At 31.7% G+C, this 15,875-nt stretch overlaps 1 protein-coding gene across 2 annotated transcripts in view; it reads right to left on the reverse strand.

Moving 5' to 3' along the window:
* Positions 1–1,456: 1,456 nt before the first annotated feature.
* Positions 1,457–15,875, reverse strand: part of SPOCK3 (SPARC (osteonectin), cwcv and kazal like domains proteoglycan 3) — a 299,078-nt gene continuing 284,659 nt past the window's right edge. For both annotated transcript variants that reach the window (XM_053658095.1, XM_053658094.1), the window contains exons 8-11: positions 14,551–14,772; positions 7,776–7,838; positions 5,390–5,527; positions 1,457–3,073 (exon numbers count right to left, since the gene is read on the reverse strand). In XM_053658095.1, coding sequence (XP_053514070.1) covers positions 2,904–3,073; positions 5,390–5,527; positions 7,776–7,838; positions 14,551–14,772 — 593 coding nt within the window. In that variant the 3' untranslated portion in view covers positions 1,457–2,903. The remainder of the gene's footprint in view (positions 3,074–5,389; positions 5,528–7,775; positions 7,839–14,550; positions 14,773–15,875) is intronic.

The following is a 15,875-nucleotide window of genomic DNA, read 5'->3' on the forward strand; positions in this document are numbered from 1 at the left end:
GAATTTGTTATCAGACTTCCGAAAAGTTCAATTTTCTGTGTTCTGGCTATGTTTTCTGTTGCTATTACTTAGTTGTCTCTAAACTTGGTTGTGTGAGGAAGCACGGCGTCTCCACCTATGCCGCCATCTTGGCGGAAGAAATTCTGAGTTTTTATAAGAACCCCTCTTAAGGGTTCAAAATACATTCCTTATTCAAATTAAATCTAGAAAAGAGATTTGCTTGCTTTTTTCATTGATAATGTAATTACATTGTTACAAGCTAGAGGTAAATGTATTGTCTATTTTCAACATGAGAATAATAACTGCTTAACTATTTTCTTCTTCAATAAATCTACAGTGCTTAGAACATAGCCTAGCTTATATTAGGTGTTCAATGTTGATATTTCCGAAATAAATAAGAATTGTATTTAATCAGGATCTATAAAAATAAATAATAGAGATCTAATACATATCACAGGTAGAATTTTATAGGCATATTTACAAGTATAAATTGTACACATATACTTTTAATATAAAAGTATACCTATAAATACATATAAAGTTTATATGTAAACTTTATAAAATATAAAATATAAAAGTATATAAATACATATAAAGTTTAATAATGTAAATATTTTCAAATATATACTTAGTGTTGAGTTAGTTGATTTCTTGAGAGCTTGAGTCTTTAAAAAATTGCTTAACTTCAAGCCCACTATATTTGCTATTTTAAAATTACTTGCTGAAACTCCATAAAGAATTCAATAATTTGTCTTTTTTCATTCAACCTACATTATAGTTTGTGACTCCTATACATTCATTAAGTAAAGTTATTCTATCAGTCTTAAAAATGCTGTTGCTATAGAAATTTAGCTAAATATGTTTAATATAATACAACAAAAGCAGATTTTAAATTAGCACCCTCAACAAAGAAAATGATCTACTTGCAGCACTATGAAAAGTAAAAAAATTAAATCAAACAGACAAAATATATTTTTAATATGGGTAGAAAAACAATATCCAAGATGCCAAAAATTCTAAATTTGAAATTCAAAACTTTAAATCATTTCCTGGCTAGTTTGTAATATATTTATTTTTAAAATCAAGGAGTAGATTAAGAACACTTCATGCTGCCCTGGCTGGTGTGGCTCAGTGGATTGAGTGCTAGCCTGCAAACCAAAGGGTCACTGGTTTGATTCCCAATCAAAATTCCCAGGGCACATGCCCGGGTTGTGGGCAGGTCCCCAGTAGGGGGCACATGAGAGGCACCCACACACTGATGCTTCCCTCCTTTTCTTTCTCCCTCCCTTCTCACCTAAAAATAAATAAATAAAATATTTTAAAAACTATTTAAAAAAGAATGCTTTATGCCACTATTTAAACCACAGAAAATCATTACGGAACAGTTAAATTTGGTTACAAGATTCTTTATTTTGTAAACTATACATAAACAGTAAAAAAGAAAATGCATTTTACTTTAAATATTACATAAAGTCAACATTAAAGTTTCTTCTTTTTTTAGTGTTTATTAATCAAATGGAAATAATCCACCAAGTTTACTTTCAATGAATTGTATATCGGGAAACCAGTTGATCCACTGTTTAAATTATAATAGCAATGTGAAACATTCAACAATTTTTCATTTTTATATGGGCACAAAACCATAGGTCTGATATACTTAAATGTGATGGTATGCCAAAAAGTCTACACAATTAATTAACATGCTAACTTAAATATAGCAATTAAAATATTTTTTGTTACAGCTAAATCTTAAATGCTAGTCTACACAATAATCATAAACAAGTCCACATGGCAATTATGTAACAATAGAAAAAAGAAAGAAACACATTCCATTTTCTTCATTCCAGCAGCAGTACCTTTATTGGTATTAATTTGTTAATTAGGTGTGCTTATATATTGTCTAATATCCTATATTGGTGTGCATGCTAAAACCTCTCTATTTCTATTTTGCAAGGCACCATACAATACGTTCTCTAAGTTCTGACACTAATAACAAAAATGGTATAATTCTTAGATTAAATGCAAATTTTCTTCTAAAATAGAAAATAAAATAAGAACTAAGATTTTTAAATTTGACAATGGTCATATGACAAACTGTATGTGAAAATATTATTTAAATTAAATATTTCTCTTCATCTTCCTACTTTACATTCTATACCCTAAGTTGCTGGTCAGAAAGATAAAAAAATCTAGAAAGGTAAATAAATCATGCCATTTAAGAATATTAAAAAAATCTATATGAGATTGCTATCCAAATTTTAAAAAATTAAAAGGAACAACTAAGTTTTTAATTTTCAGAATCCATGGTTTTCCATACTTGCCATTTCTAAAAATATCCTGTCATATCCAGAATAACTACATAATTAAAAACACCATTATTAATGTAAACACGACACAGGACTCATTTTTCTTACCCTGTATGGTATCCCCTCACTCATCTCTAGGCTTGGGAAAAAATGCTCCTTTGGAATTGCAATTAAGGACATGCATATTTTCATAAAGTTCTGGGGACCGAGGTCACCAATAAGTTACTGTAAATTTAACGTAAAATATCTCTCAGAAACAGAACACATACAACCTCAAACTCTGGTTGTTGTTTTGTTTAGGGGAGATTTACATAGTTTGTTCTTATGAAAATTTGTTTATATCAGTAGCTCTTCATAATTCTCTTCCATCTGGCTAGACTTTTCATGTGTTTTCTTTTTCTCTAAGGCATATAAAAACTCAAATTAAGTAATGCATTTAAACATGAAATTCTATGACTTTAGCTGCAATATTTGAAATGACTATACAAAATATATGTGAGTTTTAGAATCATTTTGTTTGGGAGCAAAAAGGTAATTCTCAATAGGCTATCACTTTGTAAATAATAGAAATATTAAATTTATTGATCTCCACTCTCATCAAATGTAGCCATCATGATCATCACCATCGTCATCATCATCCCCTTCATCTTCATCATCATCTTCAATTTCATCTTCATCATTCATAATATCATCTTCATCATCTTCATCATCAGTCCATTCATGGAAATCCCCACTTGCAAAATCTCCAGAGATCTCGAAATCAATAGCTTAGGAAAAGTGTAAACATTAATGTTATTTGACTGAGGAGTAAAATGATTTCTGAAAAATATAAATTCTGATAAAATGGAAGTAATTAACAAAATTTTAACTTGCTCTTTAGCTTACTTAACAAAGGTGAGAAAGAATTCTCTATTATTTTCTAAAATGCATGTGCTACAAAATAGGTGTTACTGAGGTCTGATATGTAACGGTTCCAGTTCAGGAATATTGATCTCAGCCCAGTTTTTTAGAGTCCATGTCAAACTTTGAATATGACACAGAACTAAAAATTTCCTCTATTACTATGCTAAATAAAATAATTGCCCCACAAAGATCTTCAATTCCTAATCACTGCATGTGCAAATATGTGACTTTATATGGTAAAGGGAATTTACAGAAGTGATTAAATTGAGGATGTGAAAATAAGTAGATTATCCTAGATTATTCTGTTGGGCCCAGATCATTACTTATGTCTTTAAAATCAAAGACCCTTTCCCAGATAAAGTTAAAGGGAGATTTGACTACAGAATCATGTTCAGAGAGATGCTATGTCGCTAGCTTTGAAATTGGAGGAAAGGGTCCACAGGCTAAGGAATTTGATCAGCCTTTAGAGGCAGGAATCAGATCCTTGTTTAAGACCTCCAGAAGAAATGCAGCCTTGAAAACACCGAGGTGCTCCTCACTGGGAGCCCCCCGCTAGACCTCTGACATATAAACCCACAAAATAATACATTCGTGTGGTTCAAGACACTAGGGCTGTGGGAATTTGTTATAATATTAAATAATGGCAACACAAAAACTAACAAAGCTAATTAGTATTTTAAAAAATATTTAGAAATACATATTACTATATATGGAGGTGATAATACACATATTATTTTATACGTATTTATTTTTAAATTTCTCCTATGTTAATGTGTGTTTATTTTCTACCCTTTCTAATACTTTAGTCTTATAATTCTCTGGTAGCTAACTATAATATACCCTATTAGTACAACCCAATATTTTTAATTTGATTGATTTTATAATACAACACATTGAAATTCATATCTTGTGTGAATAAAATGTTTTTTATTCTCCTACTTCCTGTATTGGCTGGGTAATTTCATCATGAAAACTCAGGAGTCATGTTCCCAAAACAATTTTTCTGTTTACTTATCATTTCTATATAGTTAATTCCTATATCATTTTATTTACAATATAAATTAAAAGTATTTATCTATTGCATCAATGATAATTGAAATAATTAATAATACAACATGTTAAAATTATGGTAGGTAGCTACTGAGTACTACTTTATTCTACTTAACTCTAACATTGGTGGCCAGAAAATGAAAACCAAGTGAGCTATTAAAAATCTTATGGAATAAATGAATGCTGAACAGACATGTTAGCGTTAAATGAGATTACAGTTATATCATTTACCATTTATGTACATTCAAACAATCACAAGTGCAGCAAACAATGTATCAGTTTAAATTTTACTAAAAACAGAAAACTCAACATTTTCTAAAGTATAGGGCAGACCAGATCAGTTTTTCACTTTTGGTCATATGTATTATTTGAAACATAATCCATTAATTCTTCGTGTGTGTGTGTGTATGAGCGTGCATGTGTTTTTTTTGTGTGTGTGCATGTAGCATAATAGCTTTTGTAGTGATTTCTCCATAGCACAAACAAAAATACTAATTTGAAACTTGTATTCTGGAAAAATATTTTATGAAACACAAAAGACACCATATTTAAAACTTTAAAATTCATGTATGTTATGTTCAATGTAATTGTGATATTTTAGCTTAATACATAAAAAAGATTTAAAATATTAATTATAATGACCCTTCAAACAATTAGACTATATTTTTATCATCCAAACATAAGGAAACAAGCTCAAATTGCTGCAGTTTATGGGCCTTTACTTTAAAAAGGCTACGTTTTCTCTCCGGTGAGATTTCATACTCACAAAGTCAGCTTCTCCAAAGGCATACAGAAAAAGAGGGTCACGCACTAGGGCTAGCTGACTTGGACAGAATGGATGACAAAGGTTTGACTTAGAAAAAAAAGCAGGTATCTAACATCTCTTCTGCATTTGAAGTAGTAAAAGTCACCTCCCTTATAATAATTATCCCTTAAAATGTCTAAATGATTCAATTCCATTGACTAATTATACACATTTTTAATATGCTAAAAATCTTGTTGTTACTTCTTCAAAATATTCTATCGTGTTGCATAGGGCGATCCTCATTAAGTGCCTGAACAAATAAATGAGATTCTTAAGTACTTATCCTGTGCTTGAGATATTACTAAGGAAGTACCCATTTGCTTACCACAACCTGCCACACCATTCGTTCTGGATCCCATGACCTCGTTTCCGTATCTGTCAACACACCAGCACTGCCCGAGGCTGCCATGGCATTGCGTTGGCTTGTAGTACCCATCTTCATCACACAAGGGTATGTACTGTCCTACGAAACATGCACACACATTATGGGTAAGTTGTGTTGCTTTTTGATGGTGATCAATTATGCACTGATTCATGTAAGACAAATGTATTTGGAGTTTCCACTCCAGGCTATGAAGCTAGCCATTATCACAATGAGTTGCTTACATTTCTTCTGTGAAGCAAATTTACTCTGCAAAGGGCACTGTTTTGAGAGGTATAATACAGAATGAAAATCTGATTAATGGCATTCATATTAAGTCCTCCAGCCCCCTTAGCATGGCACACCAGACCCTTCACCATCTCATCACTGCCGACACTCTATTTTCAGTCACCTATTTAAGCTCTTTCTATAGCAAGCTGTTTTCCACAAATTCGATACTGCTTCATCTCCGTATACATCTTTTTCTCACCTGGAATCCCTCTCCTCCCCTCCCTCTTCCAATTTAAGACTTGACTTAATAAGAAACCCTCTCTTAAGTTGGAGGATTTCTGATATGCTTCTTCCATTGCGGGTGTGTGCGGGGGTTGTCTTTCAGTGAAGTAGAAAGAGTATCACGAGAACTTGACAAGCACTTCTGTGGATGAAAGGCCGGCAAAAATAAAGAAAATTTTTAATGTTCTTACTCTATCTGAGGGGAAAATGCCATTGTTTGACATAGTAGTCATAAAAGGTTAGAAAGTATAATTAGTGTGACCATTTAATTTAAACTTTAAGCAAGTATTCTTTGAAAAGGGAAAAGAACACTATTTATAATTATGCTAGAAATTCGGATTCAACCAAAACTGCACTTGCAAATTGAAACAAATGGCACCCTATACTTACATAACAACTGATCAATTTTCGGACAAGTACCATAATCCTATCTAAATTAGAAAAAAATATTTAAGACATTCAGTATTGTACAATAATGATTTTTACTTTATTTTATTATGTAAGAAGAATAAAAGTGATTCCTCCCAAATTGGAACTAAATGTGTTTATTTTTAAACTAATTTTAAATAATCAAAGCCTGAATTTCAATAAACTTTTGTCACTAGCAAACTTTGATCATGTCTAAAATAAATTTTAGTTGAATTTCAATGGCTTTTCCCATTGTACATGGCTAAACTTCGATTAGTGGACACAAACAAACCAATGTATGAATGTATTATTTCCTTTGTGAGCTGCAATATACGTGCATTTAATGAGTTAAGAGAAATATGACATGTAGCTTTTCTCATCTGTAATGCTTCATATCTAAAGAGGCTTTATTACAAAAATAAACCTTTAATTTTGAACCAAGAATTCTCAAGTAATAAAAACATTTTTCTCTTCTAAACATATGATATGTAATTACAAAAATAGCACATCATAATACAACACAGATTAACCAGACTAAAGAACATTATAAAGTTTTGAGTCACTAAATCCACAAGGACATTAATATGCATTTAAGAAATTGCATATGTGGTGTTCTGAACTGGTTCCTAAAATAGAAAAGGGATATCAGTGGAAAAACTCCTAAAATCCAAATAAAGTCTGAGGCTTAAGGAATATGATTGTAGTCATGTTAATGTCTTAAATTTGACAAATATATAATGGTTATTTCATACATGGTAAGATGGTAACTTTAGATGAGGTTGGTTGAAGGATCTATGAAAACGATATACTGTCTTTATAATTTTTTAAATATAAAATTGTTCCAAAGAGTTTATTTAAAACTGTACATTTATAAGAATAAACAAAATATCTATACATAAGAGTTTAATGTTATGATAACTTTGGGTAGGTGAAATTTGGAATTATCTATTATCTGTTGATTTGATGCATACATTAACTTACTAAAAGTAAAAGGTGCTAATGAAAAACACTAGAAAGTGTGTTCAACTTTTCTTGAGGTATTCAGGGGGTGCTTCTCTCTCTCTCTCTCTCTCTCTCTCTCTCTCTCTCTATATATATATATATATATATATAAATCTTGAGTTGTGAACCATAGAATTAAAATTGAAGTGTCTGCTGATAGTTTAATTTTATCATTATTTAAATCTCTTTTTTTAACTTAATAACTCTAGAAATGAACATTATATTAGGGTAATAAAAACAGACATAATAATTTTCAATATGAAAGATAGTAAAAGTGAGTTTAATGGCTTTGAAAAACTCCATACATTTTGTTCCTGAAATTTAGTGTAGTCTATCTTTGTTGGATTAGTATTGATTTTATGCTGCTCTTTCCCTGGGGCTATTTATGTAAGCAGTAAAGACTTCAGAAGAATGATCTATTACTCACCTAGGAGCTTCTTTATCCCTTGCCGCTTCTGAATGGTGCTGAGCTCCGTCTGGCAAGGTGGGTCTGCAGTGACATTCAAAATGTTACTTCAAGGGTTATAATTAAATGATAAAGTATAATTTCTATGATATCAAACTTTATTTAGTCCATACATGGTTTTGGAAAACACATATTATATATAGTTATTTTACTTTTGGAGATACATACATATAAATGCATGTGTCTCTACCTATCTATTTTATAAAACGATAGAGAGAAATACTTTCCTGATTAATATTAGATTATCCTGATTTTCCTCAGAATAACCAAATTGAATGAGTAAAGAGAATGCTATAAAATACTTACTATATAACTAAAAATGATTATTACCATTTGCTTTCAAAAGGTCCATCAACTCAGCAATGTAAACCCAAGTGATGGGCAGTCGCCTGGACAAATAACTTCTTATGTTTCTCCCTCACTTAAAACAGTTTCTATGATGTAGAGACACAGCTTTTCATTAAAAAAGTGATCCATGAAAAAGTTAATCCTTCTTTCAAGTTGTATATAATATTTATATATAATATATAGCTTTATATATTATAAACATTATAATATGTAGTTATATATAAAATGAAATTTGATACTGAAAAGTGTTGTCAGGCTTTGGTCTTTTTATTTCACCCAGATGCTCCAAGGACACAGGGATGGGCAAAAGGAGGTAACAATTCCACGCCAAAGTGTGCTTGCATATAGCAAGCAGACTGCCAGACTATGTCAGCAATGAAGGGCAGCAATTGGAGCACTTACAGGATTGTACCTAAGAGCACTCTGCCACTGTGACATTCTTTTTAGTTAATAAACTATTGTAATAATCATAACCTGCATGTCTTTTTCTATATGAACAACTATAAACCTACTATACCAACACTTGTATATGCAATTTAGAATTAGACATAATAAACATTTTTTCATAAGTCACACTAAAACAAAAGCTTAAAGCATTAAACCAATTTGGAAATAAGAATTTGCCTATTTTTCAAACTCAACCATTTAAAGGAGATGATATTTGTAGGAGTATAAAATTCTAAATAGAGACAATACAGTTTGATTTTTATTATTATTATGCATAATTACATATATTCTTACATATAATATATGTTCTTATCTAAAAACAGTGCAGTATAATCATAAAGGTTTGACACAGCAAAACAATAAACTAGAAGCTGTTTTCCCTACACTACAACTATTTAGGAACATGGCAAGGTATAATTAATGCAAATTATTTCAAAATTCTTTAGTATACTAATCTCATAACATTCAGTTATTACATCTGCATGCAAGTAAAGTGGAATGAACAAATGAGACAAAGTGTTTAATATATATTTTATAGTTTAATATGCAAAACCAAAAATGTTTTTCTTTGGAGAATCTAAACCATGAAGCAAAAGTAATATGTTTGAAAAGACTAAGTAATTACTGGTTGTTCTATTGCATTTTGAAATGGGTTCAGTTGATCACTTTGTTTTTCCTAATAGTCTTGTGGGGCTCTTATATTAAATAATAAAAAAATAGGAATCAAGTTGTATAGTATGAGACTATAGACTAGATAACTTAAAATCCACTGTCTTCCAAATACAACATTTAGAACCAAGAATGATCTTAGCTAAAGTTTCAATATTATATTGGAAGCAATTCTTCTAATTGCTAACAGCCAGTTATAAAACCCTAGTATTTCTTATATGTTCACTACTGAATGGCCTAAAAATCCAGGTGAATTTGATTCTGATTTAATTAATAAATTAATTGAATAAACCTGATTACTAGTCCCACAACCTTCATATATAAAATCATTCTAAGATTTCAAGAGAAATCATGACAGATTAAGCTGTTCAACTACATATAATATTTGATTTTGAATTTTTTTTGTTATTTAAAAGGCAGCTCTCTCTAGCCCTTAAGTATACTGGGAGAGCTTAATTGAGATTACATCTATCATTTAAACTCACTTGCCAAGAGGTGATCTAGTCAAAGAACAGTAATCCAACTAGTCGCAGGAAGGTTTAAGCATGATTAGACTATGAATAGTCCACACAGGGTATACACACAAATGTATATCACAAGATTTATTTTTCTCAACATGGTTTACTACCTAATAGTGTTTTAACTTTATGAGAAATTCTGATTTTATATGCTTGAAACTTTATGAGGATTATGCATTAAAAATGTAGTTTTTAAAATAATTTTATTTATACTTCATTTAACAATTTATTGATACATTTACAAGTAATTTTTCCAAACATAAGAAAAACAAGAAAAGAAGAATGAAATATTTTTACTAGTTAAATTTGAAAATGTTATTTTTGAAAATAACATCATTCATCATTTTGCATTCTTTTTTTTTTAATTTTTAAAGATTTTATTTATTTATCTTTAGAGGGGAAGGGTAGGTCTGCAACCCAGACATGTGCCCTGACTGGGAATCGAACCGCGATACTCTGGTTCACAGGCCCACGCTCAATCCACTGAGCTACACCAGCCAGGGCTGCATTCTTCATTTAAAAACTCACGCCTCTAAATTGACACCATTCCCATATGACCTATATTAGAATTTTCAATAGAATGATAACAGTGCAGTTTTACTTTCCCACAGAAATCTGAACCAAATAAAAGTCACTGGGGAAAATAAATAAGGAAATACCTGTACGTTTACAGCAGTTCCAGTATACGAATGTGTTTTTATACTCACAACTGGTCACTTCTGAACAGCACATTTTTATCAGATGTCAATGAAAATACAGTAGACATTATGGAGGTGTGTGAGTGACTCAAAGCAGGCAGTCACTGCTGCATCCTGCAGGACTTCCCTGCTGCGTCCCGCCCGGCTCCCAGGGGACGCCATGAACTTCCACTACAGTATGAAGGGCGCCTGGGGTTGTACACCAAGGCTGCCCTCTGCTTTGCCTCTCAGAGAGCCACTGTCCTCATTCTCTTTTTAAAATCCACATTTTATCATTCACACAGCCTCGCACAGAATCGATAAACTTGAATAACTGTATTGTATTTATTTCATCAGTGGAAATTTTAAATATTCATAATACCAGAGGATAATATTCTCAGTCTTGAATGTCTTTCATTTGATAGAAAAAGATCATTTGTAATATAGTATACATGAGCCACACTTTGATATCTCTTCCTATATATGAATTATATAAATGATTTCTAAAAAGAACATCTATTTTCATTGTTGTCCAAAAGAAAAAAATGTTGGATATATTGCGATTAAAATAGACTTACTGACTAGAATTTGCCAAGAAGTTGTACAGGGATATCTCTATGGCATTTCATAATAATTACCTTGCAAATTCAGAATATAGAGTTAAAACTACTGAGACAGAAGTCAAAGATTCTACCTTCAAACACCAGTTCTGGTACTCATTTCACAATCTGAAGTTATTAAAGATCAATAAATTTCACTGCTTGGCCATAAAATAGGATACCAATATTTTCACAGGGCTATTTGAGTAATAAATAAATTTCCATATATGAAAGACTAGAGGGACTTAAATAAAAATTAGTTTTCTTTTTCCTGGATTTTACATAATAGGACTTTAAATGAAATAGCAAATAATTATTTATTTACTTTTTTAGAGTATGGGTTTAGAATATAAATTTATGAAAGTAAATCATTAACTCCTGAGGTAACCAAAATCGCTAATTAATATTCCTCCTAATTATTCTTTCATGATTACTTAGAAAAAGAATTTTATAAACCACAATCACAGCCATTTTATAGTGCATAACTGTCATGATTTCAGACAATTAGTCACAGAAACAAATGTGTATTTTAGTTAATACAAGGGGAACCCCAAAATAAGTGGAATTTTTTCTGGGGGGCAGGTGCCTTGTAGTACAGGCTTCCCCTGCTAGGTGAGTGTTCTAGGAACCCATCTGTATCTGCATACCAGCTGGCATTGTTGTGAGAGGCTGCGTTCTGCTTCAGTGAAATTTGTTTCTGAAGATTTTCGATGCATTTGCCCATTTCACGATGAGTGATTTACAAGCACACCTGCCCATACCACGCTGTGTTCTGCAGTTTTTGACCCCAAATGGGATCACTTCCCTGCCCCACCCACCCTATTCACCAATATTGCCCCAAGCAACTCCCCCTTCCCATGAAAAAAGTCCTCAGAGGGGAACGTTGTGCTGAAATGGAAGAGGTGAAACAAAAAATGACAGAAGCACTAAAAGTCATCAAAATTGATGAGTTCAAAAACTGTTTTGAGCAGCGGAAAAGACATCTTGATAGGTGTATTGCATCAAATGGAGAGTACTTTGAAAGTGACTCAAGTTTAAACATGTAAGAATAAATACACAGTTTTTTACAAATAATTTCCAGGGTTTTTTTTTTTTTTGGGGGGGGGAGGATTCTCCCTTATATAAGATATTTTTTTCCATTGGAAATCTACAAGTGTTTCACTTTCTTGAACACTTAAATTCTAAACCTCATTTATTAATATTGAAATTAACCTTACTATTTTTGAAAGGTATTTTTTAAAAACACCATTAGTTTTCCAGATATTTCTAACAGTTTATAACTATAATCTTGATTGCAGTTTTAAAGTAAACTTGGGTTAATAACACCCCATCATACACTCCTCTCTCTTTCTTCATATATATTTATTTCTTCATATATATATGTATACATATAATTCCTTGTTATTCAATTCTTAAGTTTACTATGGAGTTAAAACTTAACTTTTATATTAAATTTATTAAACTAAACTTAAGAATTTCTCATTTATTAGATAAACAGGGAAACATTCTTTTATAAAGTAAAAAACATTTGAATACAATTTTTTAATTAATGGTTATTCTTTATTATTAAATCACTTATCAGACTAATTCAGTGTCAGTTATGTGGACAGACCTTTTTTTTTTTTTAGATTTTATTTATTTATCTTTAGAGGGGAAGGGAAGGAGAGAGGGAGAGAAGTATCGATGTATGGTTGCCTCTTGTGTGTCCCCTGCTGGGAACTGGCCTGCAACCCAGGCATGTGCCCTGACTGGGAATCGAACCATGATACTCTGGTTCGCAGGCCTGTGCTCAATCAACTGAGCTACACCAGCCAGGGCCAGACAGAGCTTTTTGCACTTCTAGCACACAGAAGTGATGAATATAATCAGCCAAACTCTCCTACACTTTTGGGAAGTTTTATGATTCCTTTTACTATTTTGGGTATTCTTTAATTAATTTTTTTCTACTATATATTAAATGATCTCAGAGAATGACTTCAAAGGACTATAAAGAATTTAACACTTTGGGAAAAAACGCTTAATAAATGAAAAGTATGCAAAGCAAAAAAAAATTGGGGGATGTTTAATCAGTTCCACAAATATTTCTGTAAAATTCAGAAATTGTTTAAGATACAGGCATTTACTTATAATGAAACATTTTAAGGTATTCATAATATTTTTGTGTTCACTTATAAATACTTAACCACACTGTCATAACATTCAAGAAAAAACTAAAATAGCATTTTTATCATAACAAAAGACCACATGTCTTGTTACGTACCAGGATTTACTTTTTTCTTCTTCAAATCATTTCAATGTGTAACAGTCATTAAAACTAGGATATATTTCTTAGGACGTTCAATCACTGAGAAGCACTATGTAATAATAAAGTCAGCAATGTGTTTGAGTATGTGTATGTCTGTGTGTAAGCAAATTTAAGTTTTCAACTTTGCTTAAACTGGTTTATTATTAGTTCAGCTACTGTACAAAACCTGGTGTTGACTCCCTATTATTCCATTTATTGATAATCATTTCATTCCTACTTAGTAAATTATTACTCACTTATGAAAAAGTAATTGAGATAGTAAAATGTCCTACATAATGTGTTAGTTTCCCATATGAAAAATGAGAAGCATTAATATACTTTACAAGTTGCGTGTTCATTCTATTAGCTCTCAAAAATTGTTAAATACAGTGACAGTAGCAGGTGTATCATGAGAATAATTCCCAGTTTGTTTTTGTTACATTAGCACCAAATTACACATTTCAGAATTTCCTTACTTTCTCCCAAACTTTATCATAACATGATTTTTTTAATCTATTTCCCTTACATACTTAATTATAACTGGCACATAATTGAGTACATAAGCATGACTCCCATCTTGCATTATGTTATCATTTTGTGAGAAGGAAAAATGAATGAGGAATTATCACCATCCCAACTGTTTGGGTTCTTTCACTTCTTCCAGAGAGATCAAGACACTTTCTTGTTTGGTGAAGTATTATGAAGCTAAGTTATTTAGAAAGTTTGAAAGACGAAGTCCTTTTCACAAATAACTTTATGTTGAGTGCTGTGGTTAATTCAGTTCATTTAATAAGATTACAACATAGAACATTAAAACTCTGTTGTATAGCAATAAAAAACCATTTATTTTACACCATGGGCAACATAGATAGCAAATGAATTTTAATGATCACTTTAAATATCAATGCTCTCATATCTCCTCTATGTTCTTCTTGGTGGTTGATAATGGAAACTATAATGAAGTACATCAATTTAAAATATTAATTACTCTTTTTCATCTTATTTAGCATGTTTTGCATGCCTAGCAGAATTATATTGTTCAAAATGCTTATTTGCTCTTTTATTAAACACTCTAATTAGAAAAGCATCTACCGAAATGAATGGTATATATGTGCAATTTTCTTATCATGAAGGAATAGATAAAATTTGACATGCGGGTCAACCATCTGCATTAGCAGGTGTCTCATCTTTTACCTTGCTGTCTCTGGAAGCAGTAGCACCATTCATTGTTAGATATCAAACTGTCCTTGTACGTGTCACAAGAATTGAAGAATGCCTTCGTACACTGTTCATTCTTATCAAGGTAAATGCTCCCGAGCTCTGACTGGTCCAGTAGCAGATCATAGTTTGTGTCAAGTCTGTTAAACATCCAGCCAAGTGAATCCTTGCAAATTGGCAAAATACTAGTATCAAATCCTAAAGGCAAAGATAGAAAATGATTAGTTATACCTGAAAGTTGCCATCAGCAGGGATGAAAATAAAGAAATATAATAGTAGTCTGCTCCGGGCATGATGCAAGCATAATCACAAATATAGACAGTGTTATTTAGGTTTTAATTTTTGAATCCTATTTAGCACTTTGAGGATACTGGGATTAAAAACTAGATGGGTATTCACCCCAAGAGAATTGCAGACTTGAGAGATTCAAAATTTCACCACCTTTCTGGAATGTATTATTTTCAGAACATATTTACTACTTCTTATCTGTGTATCACCATGCTAGGCAATCAAGATAAGGTAAAAGGTATGTATGGCACTTTCACAAAAGCATAGAGAAAGAAATTCAGTGATTTATTTTGATCGTTTACATTTTTCTTTGTAAAATTGTTGGTAGAATCGAAACAGAATTCTCTCAAATGCAGCAACGGCAAACACAAATTGCTCATTTCATATGTAATTTCCAGGTCCTGACCTTGGTTCTGGAATACAGGGTAGAAAAATGTAGATAAGGTCCTAATACCTTGGACCTTACTTTTGAAATAACATGGATTGAAGTATTGGCTGAAACTGTTTCTACCAGATGTTGTCATATGCTCAGGGATTACATGAAGAAAGCAACCTGTAGAAAACAAATACACTAACTTCTGCATAATCATTCAAAGAAAGTGAGTTCTTGAAATGAGATTCTGGTATGCATCCAAACCACACCCTTCCTCCCAATCTCTTCTCCTGGGAAATGGAGGAACCCTGATGGTGATATACAGACCTTTATGAATAAAAGCTATGGGAAGAAGATAGAAGAGCTATTGCTTTTTAGAGAGCATTCAGAGTTAGTGAAGAGAGGCTGTCTTCTCCACCTACCTATTTAGAATGGAAGACTCAATGGTTTGCCTTCCAAAGCTTAGCATGGAGAACTCTAAGAGAATCCTAAGAAAGTCTATAGTGTCTGCAAAAAGGAAAGATGGGCATCTGACTTCCTAGTGAATATCTGCCTATCTACTTTTTACTAGTCCCATTATTGCTAAAGTGGGAAAGATAATTGGAGTACAGCCACTCTGGCCAAAGGCAAAGACTGCCCT

This window comes from Artibeus jamaicensis, unplaced genomic scaffold, assembly GCF_021234435.1.
Source record: "Artibeus jamaicensis isolate MK-2021 breed Jamaican fruit bat unplaced genomic scaffold, CSHL_Jam_final scaffold_537, whole genome shotgun sequence".
Taxonomy (NCBI): domain Eukaryota; kingdom Metazoa; phylum Chordata; class Mammalia; order Chiroptera; family Phyllostomidae; genus Artibeus; species Artibeus jamaicensis.